Source organism: Mobula hypostoma, chromosome 31 (assembly GCF_963921235.1).
Source record: "Mobula hypostoma chromosome 31, sMobHyp1.1, whole genome shotgun sequence".
NCBI classification, from domain to species: Eukaryota; Metazoa; Chordata; class Chondrichthyes; order Myliobatiformes; family Myliobatidae; genus Mobula; species Mobula hypostoma.
This window is the reverse complement of record NC_086127.1, coordinates 6,262,919-6,282,720: the sequence shown is the minus strand read 5'-3', so window position 1 is coordinate 6,282,720 and position 19,802 is coordinate 6,262,919. Positions and strand designations below refer to the sequence as shown.

The following is a 19,802-nucleotide window of genomic DNA, read 5'->3' as shown; positions in this document are numbered from 1 at the left end:
CGCGCTTGCACAGTCGTGCCCCTATCAAACCGCTGAAGAAATAACCAATTTACCAGAAATAACTTGACGATCCAGTTTACCGTATTATCTTATAAACTATTAATATAGATGACAAACAACAACAGACCCAGCACCGATCCCTGCCATTGTTGTTCTCGTAGTTTAACTTTCTATACCCTCCATCTTGGATATGAACCCCCATAGTCTCCAAGACATCTTCATGGAGCAGTGCCTCAGGAAGGCAGCGTCCATCATTGTGGATCCTCACCACCCAGGACGTGTCCTCTTCTCATTGTTACTGTTGGGAAGGAGATACAGAAGCCTGAAGACACTCACTCAGTGATTCAGGAACACCTGCTTCCTCTAAATGATATGACTCCTAAATGGACATTGAACCCATGAACAATAACTCACTACTTTTTTTTAAAAGGGTTTATTTCTGTTTTTTGCACTCCTTATTGTAAGTATTTAATATATGTATATATAAATACTGTAATTCAGTTTACTTTTATATTTACTCTGTACTTCAGTGAACTGCTGCTGGTAAGTTAACAAATTTCACAACACATGTCGGTGATATTAAACCTGATTCTGATTCTGTTCCTTCCCCTCTGTCGATGCTGCCTAACCTGCTTGAGTTCCTCCCGGATTTTGTGTGCCTGTTGCTTTTTTTTTAAATTGGCACAGTTCGCCTTCTTTTGCTCATTGATGATTTGCCAGATTTTGACTGCTTATGTATAGTTTTTGTAAATTCTACCCTATTTTTTTGCTTGTGAATGCCTGGAAGAAAATGAATCCCAAGGTAGTATATGGTAACATTATGTTATAATGTATATGGAATAAATGTACTTTGAAACTTGGAAGATTTCCATCATCTGCAGAATCTCTTGTGTCTCTGTGATCATCTGTTTGTCTGTAAACGCTCAGTGTATTTTACAGTGTAGCTAATTTCAGAATCACTTTGGTAGTTTCTACTTTATCTCATGGCAGCATCAATCGAACAGTCTGACAGGCTGTTCTTGTCAACGGAATTTCCTCACCGGTCTGGTCTGAGCTAATTTTAAAGTAATACAGCATGGAAACAGGCCCAACTCGTCCATGCTAACCACAGCATCCTCCCCACTAGTGCTAGTTGCCCGCGCTCAGCCCATAACCCTCCACGTGCCTGTCCAAATGGCTGTTAAACTCTGCAATTGTACCTGGCTCCACCAGCACGGCCCACCTTGCCCCTCTAATTCAGAGCCTCAAAACCAGACGGTACCCTTTCTGTACTCTGTATGGCTTAACAATGTCAACGTTAAGGGCCAACAACAGATACTACCCCGTGATCATCAGGGTCTTAAGCAAACAAGGATAACTACTCTCATCTTCTGGTGTTCCCACAACCAAAGATCTCACTTTAAGGACACTTTATCTTGTTATTTTATGTTCTCGTTATTTATTGCTATGTATTTATACCTGGCTGATGGCATAGTGGCATCCGCGTCGGACTTCGGGACGACAGGTCCCGAGTTCGAATCCAGCCAGCTTCCCTGCACGCTTCCCATCCGTGCTGGGTTACAAGCTGGTGATCTCTTTGGAAACTCACCCGGCAGAAGGCAATGGCGAACCACTGCTGTAACTTGCCTCGTACGTGGTTCCCCGCTACGTCACAGAGGCGTGGAGGGAAATCGTCCGCGAACCGGAGAAACTCCGGATGCGACGTACCGTTCCTTATTTATATTTTCACAGTTTGTTGCCTTCTGCAATCTACTTGATCTTTCATTGATCCTGTTACAGTTACTATTCTGTAGATTTGCTGTGAATGCCCACAGGACAATGAATCTCAGGGTTGCACATGGTGACACATATAAATTTTGCTTTGAACTCTGAACGCCTTTCCAATAACAAGGTTGACCTAAACGTCTCAGAACTATCTGAGTCATCAACAACAACCTGTACAACTGCAACATACAGGATTGTGCAAAAACCCCAGGCACATAAACGTAGCCAGGATGCCCAGGACTGTGGTAATTTTATGTATTGCTCTGTACTGCTGCCACAAAAAAAATCATTGACATACCTGAGTGACGTTAAACCTGATTCTGATATGGGTCCTGTTGTGGACTGAGAACGGGGAGGGGGCAGGGAAACGGAGAGGGGAGGAAACTGGAAGCACCAGAGACAGACATTCTGTGATGATCAACAAACCAATTGCTTGCATTCAAACGACCCTGCCTGGTGCATCAGGGCTGGGTGTGTCTGCACCCACACCACCCACACCACCCCCGGGCACTCCTACTCTACCACTTCTCCCACACTCCTCCTGTGGCACTCCACCCTCACCACTCCCAACGGCATTTGCTCCTGCCCAGGTTTACAGACTTGCTCCCCGGTTGACGTTGACAAATTCGGTACTGGGCTTCCTAGCCATATTTATGTGCTAAAGATGTCTGCAGCAGTGTGTGCTAGCTACAAAGATGCACTGCAACCACACCCCGAAGTTCCTAAGGCAGACCCACAACCACTAGAGGGACGAGAACGGCAGGTACCTGGGATCACCACCACTTGGAAATCCCCCTCCAAGTCACTCACCACCCTGACTTGGAAATGACTACCAGCAGACTCACAGAATCAGGACTCGGAGACATTGGGCCTTTAACTTCCAGCAGTTCCGTCACTGTCGCTGGGTCAAAATCTTGGAATCCCCTCCCGAACAGCACTGTGGGCGTCCCTACATCATCAGTCCTGCTGCAGGATCTCAGCCCGAAAGCCGACTGTTTACCGTTTCCCACAGATGCTGCCTGGCCTGCTGAGTTCCTCCAGCGTTTTGTGTGAGTTCCTCCAGTACTTAGTGCGTGTTGCCCAAGATTGACAGCATCAGTAGAACCTTTTTGGGTCTCTGTTGGAGGGCTCCCCTCCGACTCACCCACAACACAACCGTTCTGGGCAGAACGAGCTGCACAGCGCTGACAGAATCCCTGCAGCACTTCACATTCAGATTTACTTACCACACGTACCTTGAAACATACAGTGAACTGGGCGGTCCGCGTGGGCAACCAATGCACCCATGGGTGTGCTGGGGGGGTGGGAGCAGCCTGCAACTGTTGGCATAGACATCGGCGCCAACATAGCATACCCACCGTGCTGGGCAAAACGACACAGACTGCTACAAGACAGGACACAACAGCACATTCCTCCCCCCTCCCGCCCACCCACCCAGTGCTCGAACCACAAGTCAGGCCAAGGTCTCCGAGATACTGGGCCTTCAACTACCCGGAGTGCTCGGCAGAGCAAGAAGCAACCAAAAACAACAGCAAACCAAGCCCCTTTCCTCCCCGCTGCCTTGTGCTCTAACCTCAGGCCTCCAACCTCCCACTAATTTGTGAACTCAGAGACATTGGCCCTTCGACTGCCCAGCAGACTCACAGAAGCAGAGACATCGGTTCTCAATTTCTGAACTTCTGTTCGACCTTCGGCCTTTGATCGTCGGGATCGACTCCTGGACTTGCCAACAATGGGTCTCTGAACTCCAGGTCTCAGGCTCTGCACTGGCCGATGACAGGACTCTGAACTCCAGGCCTCAGCCTCTGCACTGGCCGATGACAGGACTCTGAACTCCAGGCCTCAGCCTCTGCACTGGCCAATGACAGGACTCTGAACTCCAGGCCTCGGGCTCTGCACTCACCGACACAGGGTCTCCGAACAGCAGGCCGGGAACTCCGGTCTCGATGATTCGCAGAGCTAGCGGGTTACCGTCGATCCTGCACCCCGACCCTGGAACAGGCAGATGACTCACTGATCTGGGGAGAGCACCAGCCATCGCCCTTGCTGGACGCGTCCATGTTGGGTGGCGTTCAAACGTGGAGCAGTGGTTCAGATTCCTGTCTCTCATCTAGTTCTCTGGCTGGCAATCAGTGGTGAGTGGTGAGCCGCAGGGCTCGCTGCTGGGCCCACAACTGTACGCGATATACATTAACAATCTGGAAGAGGGGACTGAGTGTAGTGTATCTAAGTTTGCTGATGACACTAAATTGAGTGGAAAAGTAAATTGTGTAGAAGATACAGAGAGTCTGCAGAGAGATTTAGATAGGTTTAGTGAGTGGGCAAAGGTCAGGCAGACCGAGTACAATGTTGGTAAATATGAAGTCATCCACCTTGGGAGAAAAAAATGGAAAAGCAGATTATTAACTAAATAGTAAAAGATCACAGCATGCTGCTGTGCAGAGGGACTGGGAGTGCTTGTGCATCAATCACAAAAGGTTGGTTTGTAGGTGCAGCGGGCTATCAAGAAGGCAAATGGGATGCTGGCCTTCATTGCCAGAGGATTGAATTTAAAAGCAGGGAGGTGATGCTGCAACTGTACAGGGTACAGGTGAGGCCGCATCTGGAGTACTGCGTGCAGTTCTGGTCTCCATCCTTGAGGATGGGTATACTGGCTTTGGAGGCGGTGCAGAGGAGGTTCACCAGGTAGATTCCAGAGATGAGGGGGTTAGACTATGAGGAGAGATTGAGTTGCCTGGGACTGTACTCACTGCAAGTCTGAAGGAGGAGAGGAGATCTTATATGTAAGGGGGTTTCGTCTCTTAGGTTACTGCATAGGCTAATTAAAATGGCTTCTTTGTTATGTTATACTTGGGAATGCTTCTTCGTTATGTTAAATGCTGAGAAACTTTTTGCACTAGTAGCTTGTTTTGGGTTAGGCGGTGATAAGGAGATGTTACGAACAAACTGGGATAGTTGTTATGATTTTGGTGTATCTGGAAGATTTGTATGCACGGGGTTTTGGAGGCAGAAGGCGGGAGACAGAGACAGGAGATGGACCAGGTGCTGTGATGTCCGCTAATGGCACCACACTTATCAAAGTTCAATCTCTTCGTGCACAAACAGTTGGAGCTCAGGACCGGCCACCTGGGACCAACAACGGTGGTCAACCAGACGCTCCACATGAGTCCATCTCCTCGCTGAACGTCCTCCTCGGGGTCCGACCCCGTTAGCGGACATCACAGCACCTGGTCCATCCTCTGTCTCTCTCTTTCCCGCCTTCTGCCTCCAAAACCCCGCGCATACAAATTTTCCAGATACACCACAATCGTAACATCCAATTGGTTCATAACATCCTCTTATCACCGCCTAACCCAAAACAAGCTACTAGTGCAAAAAGTTTCTCAGCGTTTAACATAACAAAGAAGCATTCCCAAGTATAACATAACAAAGAAGCCATTTTAATTAGCCTACGCAGTAACATAAAAGACGAAACCCCCTTACGCATAACATTATGAAAGAGTTAAATAAGATAGAGGCAGGAAAGTTGTTTCCACCGGTAGCTGAGACTAGAACTAGGGGACCAACTCTCAAGATTTGGGGGTGTAGATTACGGATGGAGATGAGGAGGAGCTGATTTTCCCAGAGGGTGGTGAATCTGTGGAATTCTCTGCCCAATGAAGCAGTGGAGGCTGCCTCAGGAAATGTATTTAAGACAAGGTTGGATAGATTTTTGTGTAGTAGGGGAAATAAAGGTTATGGCGACAAGGCAGGTAGGTGGAGATGAGTCTATGGTCAGATCAGCCACGATCTTATTGAATGACAGAGCAGGCTCGACGGGCCGGATGTCCAACTCCTGCTCCTATTTCTTATGTTCTTGTGCTGTAATTCTCCCACTACCCTCTCACCTGATCCTGAACTCCTCTTGCTCTGTTCCCCAAAACCATTCCTGCAAACCTAAAAGCTAACATAACGCAGTCTGACCCGTGACCTCGAAAGAGGCCGCAGCTCAGTGCCATGTCAAATGTGTGCATCACATGCAGCCCCCCAGTGCATGTGAAAGCCTGCTTGCCGTAGGTGGGCAGTGTTTCAGCCCTCAGCTCATCTTTGAGTAGCAGGCGGAGAGGAGGAAGGGGCGGGCGTGGGTCAAAACAGTTGGTTGGGGAAACCTCCGGAGCAGCCTGGTCCTGGATCGAGCCCAAGGTGGCCACTCAGGGCTCCCAGCTCACTGTCTGCACTTCTGTCTAATGGCTCCTCTGCACCCAGAACCCTTCAGCAGGAGCAGGTATCAGACTGGAAAAACTTCACTACAGATGACTGAGAGAGCAGAATTCACTGACAGGGATTGTCACGGTACGAGTCAACAAATAAAAGTATCAAAATTCAACAATATGACGCAGAAAATAATGACCAAATCAATAAGATAGAAAATGGACTGAGTAAATAGATTATAATTTCCTCTAGCCCTTCCATCACACACTCCCGGGATCAGACACAGAGTGAAGCTCCCTCCGCACCGTCCCATCACACACTCCCGGGGTCAGACACAGAGTGAAGCTCCCTCCGCACCGTCCCATCACACACTCCCGGGGTCAGACACAGAGTGAAGCTCCCTCTGCACCGTCCCATCACACACTCCGGGGGTCAGACACAGAGTGAAGCTCCCTCTGCACCGTCCCATCGCTCACTCCCGGGGTCTGACACAGAGTGAAGCTCACTCCGCACCGTCCCATCACACACTCCCGGGGTCAGACACAGAGTGAAGTTCACTCCACACCGTCCCATCACACACTCCCGGGGTCAGACACTGAGTGAAGTTCACTCCACACCGTCCCATCACACACTCCCGGGGTCAGACACTGAGTGAAGCTCCCTCTGCACCGTCTCATCACACACTCCCGGGGTCAGACACACAGTGAAGCTCCCTCCGCACCGTCTCATCACACAGTCCCGGGGTCAGACACAGAGTGAAGTTCCCTCCGCACCGTCCCATCACACACTCCCGGGGTCAGACACAGAGTGAAGCTCCCTCCGCACCGTCCCATCACACACTCCCGGGGTCAGACACAGAGTGAATCTCCCTCCACACCGTCCCATCACACACTCCCGGGGTCAGACACACAGTGAAGCTCCCTCCGCACCGTCTCATCACACACTCCCGGGGTCAGACACAGAGTGAAGCTCCCTCTGCACCGCCCCATCGCACACTCCCGGGGTCAGACACAGAGTGAATCTCCCTCCGCACCGTCCCACCACACACTACCGGGGTCAGACACAGAGTGAATCTCCCTCCGCACCGTCCCACCACACACTCCCGGGGTCAGACACAAAGTGAATCTCCCTCCGCACCGTCCCATCACACACTCCCGGGGTCAGACACAGAGTGAATCTCCCTCCGCACCGTCCCATCACACACTCCCGGGGTCAGACAGTGTGAAGCTCCCTCCGCACCGTCCCATCACACACTCCCGGAGTCAGACACAGACTGAAGCTCCCTCCGCACCGTCCCATCACACACTCCCGGAGTCAGACACAGAGTGAATCTCCCTCCGCACCGTCCAATCACACACTCCCGGGGTCAGACACAGAGTGAATCTCCCTCCGCACCGTCCCACCACACACTCCCGGGGTCAGACACAGAGTGAAGCTCCCTCCGCACCGTCCCATCACACACTCCCGGGGTCAGACACAGAGTGAAGCTCCCTCCGCACCGTCCCATCACACACTCCCGGGGTCAGACACAGGGAGAATCTCCCTCCGCACCGTCCCATCACACACTCCCGGGGTCAGACACAGAGTGAATCTCCCTCCGCACCGTCCCATCACACACTCCCGGGGTCAGACACAGGAAGAATCTCCCTCCACACCGTCCCATCACACACTCCCGGGGTCAGACACAGGGTGAATCTCCCTCCACACCGTCTCATCACACACTCCGGGGTCAGACACAGAGTGAAGCTCCCTCCGCACCGTCCCATCACACACTCCCGGGGTCAGGCACAGAGTGAATCTCCCTCCACACAGTTCCATCACACACTCCCGGGGTCAGACACAGAGTGAAGCTCCCCCCACACCGTCCCATCACACACTCCCGGGGTCAGACACAGAGTGAAGCTCCCTCCGCACCGTCCCATCACACACTCCCGGGGTCAGACACAGGGAGAATCTCCCTCCGCACCGTCCCATCACACACTCCCGGGGTCAGACACAGAGTGAATCTCCCTCCGCACCGTCCCATCACACACTCCCGGGGTCAGACACAGGAAGAATCTCCCTCCACACCGTCCCATCACACACTCCCGGGGTCAGACACAGGGTGAATCTCCCTCCACACCGTCTCATCACACACTCCGGGGTCAGACACAGAGTGAAGCTCCCTCCGCACTGTCCCATCACACACTCCCAGGGTCAGACACAGAGTGAATCTCCCTCCGCACCGTCCCATCACACACTCCCGGAGTCAGACACAGAGTGAAGCTCCCTCCGCACCGTCCCATCACACACTCCCGGAGTCAGACACAGAGTGAATCTCCCTCCGCACCGTCCAATCACACACTCCCGGGGTCAGACACAGAGTGAATCTCCCTCCACACCGTCCCACCACACACTCCCGGGGTCAGACACAGAGTGAAGTTCCCTCCGCACCGTCCCATCACAGAATCCCGGGGTCAGAAACAGAGTGAAGCTCCCTCCGCACCGTCCCATCACACACTCCCGGGGTCAGGCACAGAGTGAATCTCCCTCCACACCGTCCCATCACACACTACCGGGGTCAGACACAGAGTGAAGCTCCCCCCACACCGTCCCATCACACACTCCCGGGGTCAGACACAGAGTGAAGCTCCCTCCGCCCATCCCATCACACACTCCCGGGGTCAGACACAGAGTGAAGCGTCCTCCGCACCATCCCATCACAAACTCCCGGGGTCAGACACAGAGTGAAGTTCCCTCCGCACCGACCCATCACACACTCCCGGGTTCAGACACAGAGTGAAGCTCCCACCGCACCGTCCCATCACACACTCCCGGGGTCAGACACAGAGTGAATCTCCCTCCATACCGTCTCATCACCCACTCCCGGGGTCAGACACAGAGTGAATCTCCCTCCGCACCGTCCCATCACACCCTCCGGAGTCAGACACAGAGTGAAGCTCCCTCCGCACCGTCCCATCACACACTCCCGGAGTCAGACACAGAGTGAATCTCCCTCCGCACCGTCCAATCACACACTCCTGGGGTCAGACACAGAGTGAATCTCCCTCCACACCGTCCCACCACACACTCCCGGGGTCAGACACAGAGTGAAGCTCCCCCCACACCGTCCCATCACACACTCCCGGGGTCAGACACAGAGTGAAGCTCCCTCCGCACCGTCCCATCACACACTCCCGGGGTCAGACAGAGAGTGAAGCTCTCTCCGCACCGTCCCATCACACACTCCCGGGGTCAGACACAGAGTGAAGCTCCCTCCGCAACGTCCCATCACACACTCCCGGGGTCAGACACAGAGTGAAGCTCCCTCCGCACCGTCCCATCACACACTCCCGGGGTCAGACACAGAGTGAAGTTCCCTCCGCACCGTCCCATCACACACTCCCGGGGTCAGACACAGAGTGAAGCTCCCCCTACACCATCCCATCACACACTCCCGGGGTCAGACACAGAGTGAAGCTCCCTCCGCACCGTCCCATGACACACTCCCGGGGTCAGACACAGAGTGAAGTTCCCTCCGCACCGTCCCATCACACACTCCCGGGGTCAGACAGTGTGAAGCTCCCTCCGCACCGTCAAATCACACACTCCCGGAGTCAGACACAGACTGAAGCTCCCTCCGCACCGTCCCATCACACACTCCCGGAGTCAGACACAGAGTGAATCTCCCTCCGCACCGTCCAATCACACACTCCCGGGGTCAGACACAGAGTGAATCTCCCTCCGCACCGTCCCACCACACACTCCCGGGGTCAGACACAGAGTGAAGCTCCCTCCGCACCGTCCCATCACACACTCCCGGGGTCAGACACAGAGTGAAGCTCCCTCCGCACCGTCCCATCACACACTCCCGGGGTCAGGCACAGAGTGAATCTCCCTCCACACAGTCCCATCACACACTCCCGGGGTCAGACACAGAGTGAAGCTCCCCCCACACCGTCCCATCACACACTCCCGGGGTCAGACACAGAGTGAAGCTCCCTCCGCACCGTCCCATCACACACTCCCGGGGTCAGACACAGGGAGAATCTCCCTCCGCACCGTCCCATCACACACTCCCGGGGTCAGACACAGAGTGAATCTCCCTCCGCACCGTCCCATCACACACTCCCGGGGTCAGACACAGGAAGAATCTCCCTCCACACCGTCCCATCACACACTCCCGGGGTCAGACACAGGGTGAATCTCCCTCCACACCGTCTCATCACACACTCCGGGGTCAGACACAGAGTGAAGCTCCCTCCGCACCGTCCCATCACACACTCCCGGGGTCAGGCACAGAGTGAATCTCCCTCCACACAGTTCCATCACACACTCCCGGGGTCAGACACAGAGTGAAGCTCCCCCCACACCGTCCCATCACACACTCCCGGGGTCAGACACAGAGTGAAGCTCCCTCCGCACCGTCCCATCACACACTCCCGGGGTCAGACACAGGGAGAATCTCACTCCGCACCGTCCCATCACACACTCCCGGGGTCAGACACAGAGTGAATCTCCCTCCGCACCGTCCCATCACACACTCCCGGGGTCAGACACAGGAAGAATCTCCCTCCACACCGTCCCATCACACACTCCCGGGGTCAGACACAGGGTGAATCTCCCTCCACACCGTCTCATCACACACTCCCGGGGTCAGACACAGAGTGAAGCTCCCTCCGCACCGTCCCATCACACACTCCCAGGGTCAGACACAGAGTGAATCTCCCTCCGCACCGTCCCATCACACACTCCCGGAGTCAGACACAGAGTGAAGCTCCCTCCGCACCGTCCCATCACACACTCCCGGAGTCAGACACAGAGTGAATCTCCCTCCGCACCGTCCAATCACACACTCCCGGGGTCAGACACAGAGTGAATCTCCCTCCGCACCGTCCCACCACACACTCCCGGGGTCAGACACAGAGTGAAGTTCCCTCCGCACCGTCCCATCACAGAATCCCGGGGTCAGACACAGAGTGAAGCTCCCTCCGCACCGTCCCATCACACACTCCCGGGGTCAGGCACAGAGTGAATCTCCCTCCACACCGTCCCATCACACACTACCGGGGTCAGACACAGAGTGAAGCTCCCTCCGCACCGTCCCATCACACACTCCCGGGGTCAGACACAGAGTGAAGCTCCCTCCGCACCGTCCCATCACACACTCCCGGGGTCAGACACAGAGTGAAGCGTCCTCCGCACCATCCCATCACAAACTCCCGGGGTCAGACACAGAGTGAAGTTCCCTCCGCACCGACCCATCACACACTCCCGGGTTCAGACACAGAGTGAAGCTCCCACCGCACCGTCCCATCACACACTCCCGGGGTCAGACACAGAGTGAATCTCCCTCCATACCGTCTCATCACCCACTCCCGGGGTCAGACACAGAGTGAATCTCCCTCCGCACCGTCCCATCACACACTCCCGGAGTCAGACACAGAGTGAAGCTCCCTCCGCACCGTCCCATCACACACTCCCGGAGTCAGACACAGAGTGAATCTCCCTCCGCACCGTCCAATCACACACTCCTGGGGTCAGACACAGAGTGAATCTCCCTCCACACCGTCCCACCACACACTCCCGGGGTCAGACACAGAGTGAAGCTCCCCCCACACCGTCCCATCACACACTCCCGGGGTCAGACACAGAGTGAAGCTCCCTCCGCACCGTCCCATCACACACTCCCGGGGTCAGACAGAGAGTGAAGCTCTCTCCGCACCGTCCCATCACACACTCCCGGGGTCAGACACAGAGTGAAGCTCCCTCCGCAACGTCCCATCACACACTCCCGGGGTCAGACACAGAGTGAAGCTCCCTCCGCACCGTCCCATCACACACTCCCGGGGTCAGACACAGAGTGAAGTTCCCTCCGCACCGTCCCATCACACACTCCCGGGGTCAGACACAGAGTGAAGCTCCCCCCACACCGTCCCATCACACACTCACGGGGTCAGACACAGAGTGAAGCTCCCTCCGCACCGTCCCATGACACACTCCCGGGGTCAGACACAGAGTGAAGTTCCCTCCGCACCGTCCCATCACACACTCCCGGGGTCAGACACAGAGTGAAGCTCCCCCCTCACCGTCCCATCACACACTCCCGGGGTCAGACACAGAGTGAAGCGCCATCTGCACCATCCCATCACACACTCCCGGGGTCAGACATAGAGTGAAGCTCCCTGTGCAATGTCCCCTCATACGCTCCGGAGGTCAGACACAGAGTGAAGCTCCCTCCACACCGTCCCATCACACACTCCCAGGGGTCAGACACAGAGTGAACATCCCTCCACACCGTCCCATCACACACTCCCGGGGTCAGACACAGAGTGATCCTCCCTCCGCACTGTCCCATCACACAATCCCGGGGTCAGACACAGAGTGAAGCTCCCCACGCACTGTCCGATCACAAACTCTCGGGGTCAGACACAGAGTGAATCTCCCTCCGCACCGTCCCATCACAAACTCCCGGGGTCAGTCACAGAGTGAAGCTCCCTCCGCACCGTCCCATCACACACCCCCGGGGTCAGACACAGAGTGAAGCTCCCTCCGCACCGTCCCATCACACACTCCCGGGGTCAGACACAGAGTGAAGCTTCCCGCGCACCATCGCATCACACACTCCCGGGGTCTGACACAGAGCGAAGCCCCCTTTACACCGTCCCATCACACACCCCCGGGGTCAGACACAGTGTGAAGCCCCCTTTACGTTGCCCCATCGCGCACACTCATGACATCTGTTGGGTTTGGTCTACACTCCTTCGTACACTTTCTAAGAACAGTCACTGGACCCTTTTGCATCAGCTTGCTTCCAGTGGCCGCCCTGTTTATTCCCCACCCTCAGCGCCTCACTGTGTGATCCATACCGTCTTCCTCCTCCTCGTCCACGCTGGGCGTGCTCTCAGTGCTGGCGCTCTCTTCCTCCTCAGCGGCCTGGACTGTCGTCCTCTCCCTCTTCTGTGGCCGGCCCCCCTCTGCGGGGGCCCACGCATCCTCCTCGTCTTCATCGGCCATCGAAGGGGCTTACGAGCTATGCGCCCCTCTCGCCAACCCCGACCCGCCTACTCAATCCTTTCGGAGGACTTGTCCCATGCTTGCTCTATCTGGGATAATTGCTGAACCCAATTTCCTTCCTGTTTAGCAAGTGTGCTGGCGTTCGTCACTTCGGGTTATCTGAGCGAACCATTCGCTCAGTACCTGGTACATCGTCGAATGATTCTCCCAGTGAACACACGCCGGACAGGTTACCCGTTCTATCTTAAGAGTCAGTAGTGAAATTCAGGGCTCAATGAATGATCCTGTTTCTTTGCCGAGCCTGAGTGCCCATTCCTGCCCTTCTTGAACCAAGATTGGGGAAACAGATTTGAAGCCTTGCCAACTACTCACATCTGAGTTTTTGCACTCCCCTGCCTGTTCAGGCGATGGCTAGGTCTATCGCTGCTTGAGAATTAGATTCATTCACAGTCTTTAAATGGCCGTTTAATATTTGAGATTTCTCTGTATAACGTGCAGGATGTTTGATTAATATTTGTCCTGCTTACAGGAGCGATCAGTTGCTGAAAACTGATTAAATCATCAGCACCATTTACTGACCAGTTTTTGCACTCAAACTGGACCGGTTCTTGAAAATTAATGGCAAAATTATGAACTATTCAATTTGTTGATTTTGAATTGAACTACTATTTTGGTAACAGTAAATTTAAAATTGAGTTTTAATTAAATTGATTAACATATTTACCTAATGAATTGTTAATTTATTGGGTAAATACGTTGATTACTTGTTATTCTGCTAAAATATTAACCTTTTTTATTAGCTTTGTAACTGAAATGTCAAGTACTCTATTAACCGTCCCAAATAAGATACTCAACAGCTAAATGTCTGGGAAATTATTAAAATGTGTATTGTCACCTAGTTTTGGCTTTCTGCAGAACAAAACAGTGAATTATCTATGTTTGTTTAATTGAGAAATCCCTACATAGATGGACTTGGACTGACAACTGTAGTAGATTAGTAATTCAAAGTTTTATGAATTGTTGGCATGGGATTAATTTCCTCTATGTTCACAACCAATTGACTTCCATTTAAGTTATTTGTATCTTAAATCCAGCACACTGGGAAATCAAACAGCAACCTAAATGTTTACTATGCACAATAAGTAGAAAATTAAATATTAACCACGGAACTATATACAATAACTTGATAAATTAGCAATTTTAGAACATTCGTCAATTTTAGATAACTGTTAATTTTCAGGTTTATATACAGTTTAGCTGAGTAAATTATTATATATAATAAACATTCAAATTAAGTCAGTACTACATCTATTTGGAATTTTAAAATTATTTAACAGCAATTATTTTGCTTATATCCAATAAAGAATTGAATTAACTAGACTTTAAAGCTTATTGAATTAAATACAAACTCAGATACAATTATATAGTATACTTAATTATGTACAAATTAATTTACAATATAATTTGTAATGCAAAATTGTTATCATTCCATTGTCAATTATGCTGATATTGCAAAATGTCAGTATCTTTGTGAGATTATGCCTTGCATATGTTGATCTTATACCAATCAAATTGGCATCTAATTAACTATCACTAAAGATTTATTTATTTAAATTGTCGTATTAATATTAGATTGTTAATTATGCTAGTGTAGCAGATTAAATATCCTGCCAGATATTCACAATAAATATTCTACAATAAATTAATTAGGATGACACTGTTAAACAAAGTTGATTATCAACAATTTATTTTAACTAATTCAACATCAAACATTGAAATATTAAATAATTAAAGTAGTTATATTGCTTAAGGGATAATTTATTTTTTTAAATGATTTATTGGATACTTATTATTGCTTAATGCTACTTATAGTAATTTTATTTCACCAGCTTTAATAACAAATAATAATTACTTATTTATATCCAATGGAAGTGAATTATTTGGCTTTAATAGCAGAATATATTAACTCACTACAAGCTATATTCTTTTCACAACTAAACTCTATGAAACACTTAAGTAATAGGATTTAAAAGATTCAGTTTACACTACAGAAATCAGTTGGATGTACAAATATGACAATTTTGCAATAAACATATTAATTTCATTTATAAGTTAACTAAGTTTTGAGACAGGAGTTAAGATAATTGTATCCAATAAAGTTGGACTAATTAGGTTAAAAGCTGTATGTTACTTAGATACAATAGGTAAAAATGACAATTTTGTCTGAACTGTATTAATTCGATCTCAAATTTAAATATATCATTTAGACAATGAAAGTGAGTTTAATGGGTAAATAGGCCAATTTTATCAAATAAGTTGAATTAATGGGTTTAAGATACAAAGAGCTTAAAACGATGCTCAATTAATTACGAAGTTTTGAAGCACAGTATAAGGGGATTGACAATTTGTACAAATTTATAGAAATTGATTAAATTGCAGGTTTGGCCTAGTAGATTTAGACTAACATTAGATTTAATAGCTTAAAACAACACTTTGGTGGGGGGAGGTCAACAATAAATATGGGATTTAGTGGATAAATGGGATGATACCCAATTCGACTGGGTGTTGAAGAAACCCGTACTTCAAACCCGTTTCTCCAATAAACCGTAGTACCGGGCGCTGAACAACTCGTGTTAAGCCTCAATGAGGGTTGAGCAGAACCAGTTTGTCTTATTAACAGTTGGACTAACAATGGAACAGGCCAGATTGAGACTGAAGTGGGGCTTTGAATTGGGCCAGTCAGTTGGACTGGGGGGTGGGGGTGAAACAGGGCAGCTTCTCCAATAAGCAATGGGGCTAGACCTGGTATAACCATATAACAATGTCAACAGGCCCAGTGTCTCCAGTAAACCGCAGTGCTGGGTACCGAATGACTCGGGTTCAGTCTAAACGGGGGCTGACCCAGACCAGCCCGTCCAGTGAGCAGTCGGACTGGGGGTTAAATGGACCAGGAGGGTTGGAGACCAGGGAACAGCCTGGGCAGAGCAAGACGAATCAAGGGTTCCTCCAGTAAGCAGTGGGATCAATTGGGTTTCGCAGCAACTATACCAGCGCAGCGGGGGGAGAGGGGACCAGTGGGCCCGGTACGGGACTGGCTGAAGAGCCCCACGCTGGGAGTGAGGCGGCCCGGGGACGATCGGGGCCTACCACCGCCACCAAAACCCTCGGCTTCTCCTGCGCCTGCGCGCCGCGTTGCCCCGGGCCACGGGAAAGGGGCGGGGCGGGAGCAGCGGGCCACTGCGCCTGCGCGTTCCGCCGACCCGTCCCGGGGTCTGGGGAGCCTGGAGAGGGGCTCGGGTGTTGGACTCACTGATCACGGAGGAAGTGCAATTGGCAAATTACAGAGCACAGCCCGGGCTGCAGAAACGGAGAGTCAAAAATTTCTTATTGAAATGAGTGTAAAGTTGAATGAAATGATTGTTACCCCCAAATCCAGTGCAGCGCGAAGATACAATAAGCACATTGAAAACAATAAATGTAAATACAAAACAACCCTACAGAACAGAATTCCTGGATTGGTTGTACGACACTAGGTGATACGTAGTGGTGGTGGGGTTGAAGGTGTTGATCAGCCTGACATTTCAGGGAATATTTAAAAACACAAACATGAGGAAATCTGCTGATGCTGCAATACAGCAGACCAGGCAGCATCTCCAGGAAGAGTACAGTCGATGTTTCGGGCTGAGACCCTTCGTCAGGACTAACTGAAAGAAGATCACAGTTTTTGAGTCCTGGTCTGGATGGCGAGGAGCCTCTTCCCTGATGGGAAAGGGACAAGCAATCCACAAGCAGGGTGAGCAGAATCTTTCATAGGATTGCTGGCCTTTTTCTGCCACCTTTTCTGTATATTCAGTACTGTGCAAAAGTCTTAACACACTCACTTCTTTGGTTGTCCATCGCAATCCGATGTTGACGTCCACTCCTTTAACGGTGAGATCTTTGATGACTATATAGTCCTATCCTGGACCCACACGCTCTACTGCAGGTGGGAAATGTATCTGTAGTAGTGGTGGCAACCATGGCTGCATTTCTCCTGGCTCTCTTCTGCTGTCTTCAGCTTGTTCTTTCCATCTCCAGAATACGAACCCCGTCCCTACACAGCCATCGCCACGTGGTACGGTCAGCAGCAACCTCCTCCAGGTCCTCGGGTCTGATCTTGCACTTCCTTAAAGCTTTTTTCACCTGATCCTTATAGTGCTTCTTGGACCCTTCAGCTGAGCATCGACCATGATGTAGCTGGCCGTATAACACTCTGCAGGGTAGCTGACATGGGACATCTCTGTCTCTCTCTCTCCCTCACACACACACACACACACACACACACACACACACACACAGACAAACACACACACTTTTTTTCAGTTAGTCCTGACGAAGGGTCTCGGCCTGAAACGTCGACTGCGCCTCTTCCTATAGATGCTGCTTGGCCTGCTGCGTTCACCAGCAACTTTGATGTGTGTTGCTTGAATTTCCAGCATCTGCAGAATTCTTGTTGTTCACACACACTTTTGCCCAGTACTGTATTTGTCAACGTGGAGTGGAGAGAGATTTTGTAAATCTGGCAGAAGGAAAGGATAGTTGGAATGGCGGGTGTGGAGTGCTGTGGGAGCGGTGTGGGACAGGTGCTAGTATTGGGGTGGGGGTATTGCAGGAAAGTCATTTGATTCCAAACAATTGAGGATCTGAATGACTACACCAAGGTTGAAAAGATATTATTAGAACAGCTGTAGATGAGTGTGTCCCCACAATATTATTCAGGGTCTTCGCCAGTCAGAAACCCTGGATGAGCCATGAAATCTGGAATTTGTTGAGAGCCAGGTCAGAGGCGTTCAGGTTGAAGATGAAGAGTGCTACAAGAGGTGCAGGTATGATCTCTGTAAAGCCATCTCACCAGCAAAGCAGAGATTCCAGACCAGACTGGAATCAGTGAGGGATAGTTGACAGCTGTGGCAGGGTTTGAATGTCGTAAGATCGTACAAAGTTAAATCTAGCTACATGGGGACAGCAGAGCTTCACTTCTGGATGAGCTCAATGCCTTTTCTGCTCACTTTGACCACCGGAACAGGGAGGTACTATTGCACACCCCACGTCTCCCAATGAACCTTCGGGATCTGAATATCTGAAGATGACGTGTGGGCTGCCTTCAGGAGAGTGAAGGCAAAGAAAGCCTTTGGTCCAGATGGAGCCCCTGGCCGAGGACTGAAGACCTGTGCTGACCATCTGGCTGGTGTCTTCAACCTCTTGCTCTGGCAGTCTGAGGAACTCACCTGCTTCGAGCAGGCTTCAGTGGTACCGGGGCCCATGAGTTGCATGGTAACCAGCCTCAATGACTATTGCCCAGTGGCACTTACAGCCATGATGATGAAGTGTTTTGAAAGGCTGCTGTTGACACATATCAGCTGCTGTCTGAGTGGCAACTTGGATCCGCTCCAATTTGCCTACTGGAGCAACAGGGTTGCAGCAGATGCCATCTCATTGGCTCTTCACGCAACGCTGGAGCATACATCACGATGCTCTTTATTGACTACACCTTGGCATTTAACACCCTTGAAACTAATCAGTAAACTCCAAGACCTGGGCCTCAATACCCCCTTGTGCAATTGGATCCTGGGTTTCCTCACTTGTAGACCACAGTCAGTTTGAATTGGCAAAAGCATCTCCTTCACAATCCCCCATCAGCACAGGAGCACCACAGCAATGTGTCCTTAGCCCCCTGCTCTATTCGCTTTACACCCGTGACCGTGGGGCTAAGGGTAGCTCCAACACCAGATACAAGTTTGCTGACCTCACCACCATTCTGGGCCGTATCAAAGGGGGTGATAAATCAGCATGCTGGAGGGAGACTGAAAACTTGTCTGAGTGCTGTCATAACAACAACCTCTCACTCAGTGTCAGTAAGACCAAGGGACTGACTGTAGGCTTCAGCAGAGGGAAGCCTGAGGTCCAGGAGACAGTAATCACCGGGGGATCAGAGGTGGAGCGGGTCAGTAACTTTAAATTCCTGGGTGTCACCATCTCAGAGGACCTATTATTGCGAAGAAAGCACGACAGAGTCTCTCCTTCCTCAGGAGTGTGTGGAGCTTCGTCATGTCATCGAAAACCTTGGCAAACTCCTGTAGCTGTGTGGTGGAAAGTGTGCTGACTGGCTGCGTTACACCCTGGTACGGGAACACCAATGACGTTGAGTGGAAAATCCTACAAAAGGTAGTGGATTGGGCCCAGTACATCCCAGGTAAACCCCTCCCAACCATTGAGCACATCTACTGGAAACGTTGCCGTAGAAAAGCAGCATCCATCGTCAGAGATCCTCACCCCCCAGGCCGTGCTCTTTTCTCACTGCTGCCATCAGGTAGAAGGTACAGGAGTCTCAGGACTCACACCACCAGGTTCAGGAACAGTTACTACCCCTCAACCATCAGGCTGTTGAACAAACGGGGATAACTACTCTCATTCTATTGAGATTTCCACAATCAATGGTCTCACTCTGAGGACTCTTCCTCTTGTTATTTCATGCTCTTGTTATTTATTGCTGTTTATTTATATTTGCATTTGTACAGTTTATTATCTTCCATGTTCCTGCTCTTTGATTGATCCTGCTTACTGTTACTACGGCAGAATCCCTCCGCAGGAAAAGAAATGAAGTGACGCGCATGCGCTCTGACAATTCCAGACGGCGGGCCGAGCGCCATGACGTCAATCGTCCCTTTGTGATGCAGCACGCACGGTGGGGACGTCCCCGCCTCCTCTCTCAAATCTAACCGCCTGTTTTCACCGCCTTCCCACGCCCCGCCCCCCCAACGTCTCCGTGACGTCTTCACCGCCCGGTCTCCGGTCTCTGATTGGACAGTCCG

At 51.1% G+C, this 19,802-nt stretch overlaps 1 protein-coding gene across 4 annotated transcripts in view; it reads right to left on the bottom strand.

The window, feature by feature from the left end:
* The window catches only part of LOC134339908 (CD209 antigen-like protein C), a 41,768-nt gene extending 28,109 nt beyond the window's left edge, over positions 1-13,659 (bottom strand). For 2 of the 4 annotated variants that reach the window (XM_063036688.1, XM_063036692.1), the window contains exon 1: positions 12,804-13,659. In XM_063036688.1, the coding sequence (XP_062892758.1) occupies positions 12,804-12,951 (148 nt within the window). In that variant the 5' untranslated portion in view covers positions 12,952-13,659. Of the gene's footprint in view, positions 1-3,408; positions 4,073-12,803 lie in introns of those variants that run through there. The other 2 variants (XM_063036689.1, XM_063036691.1) reach the window with 2 other exon arrangements.
* Positions 13,660-19,802: the final 6,143 nt, after the last annotated feature.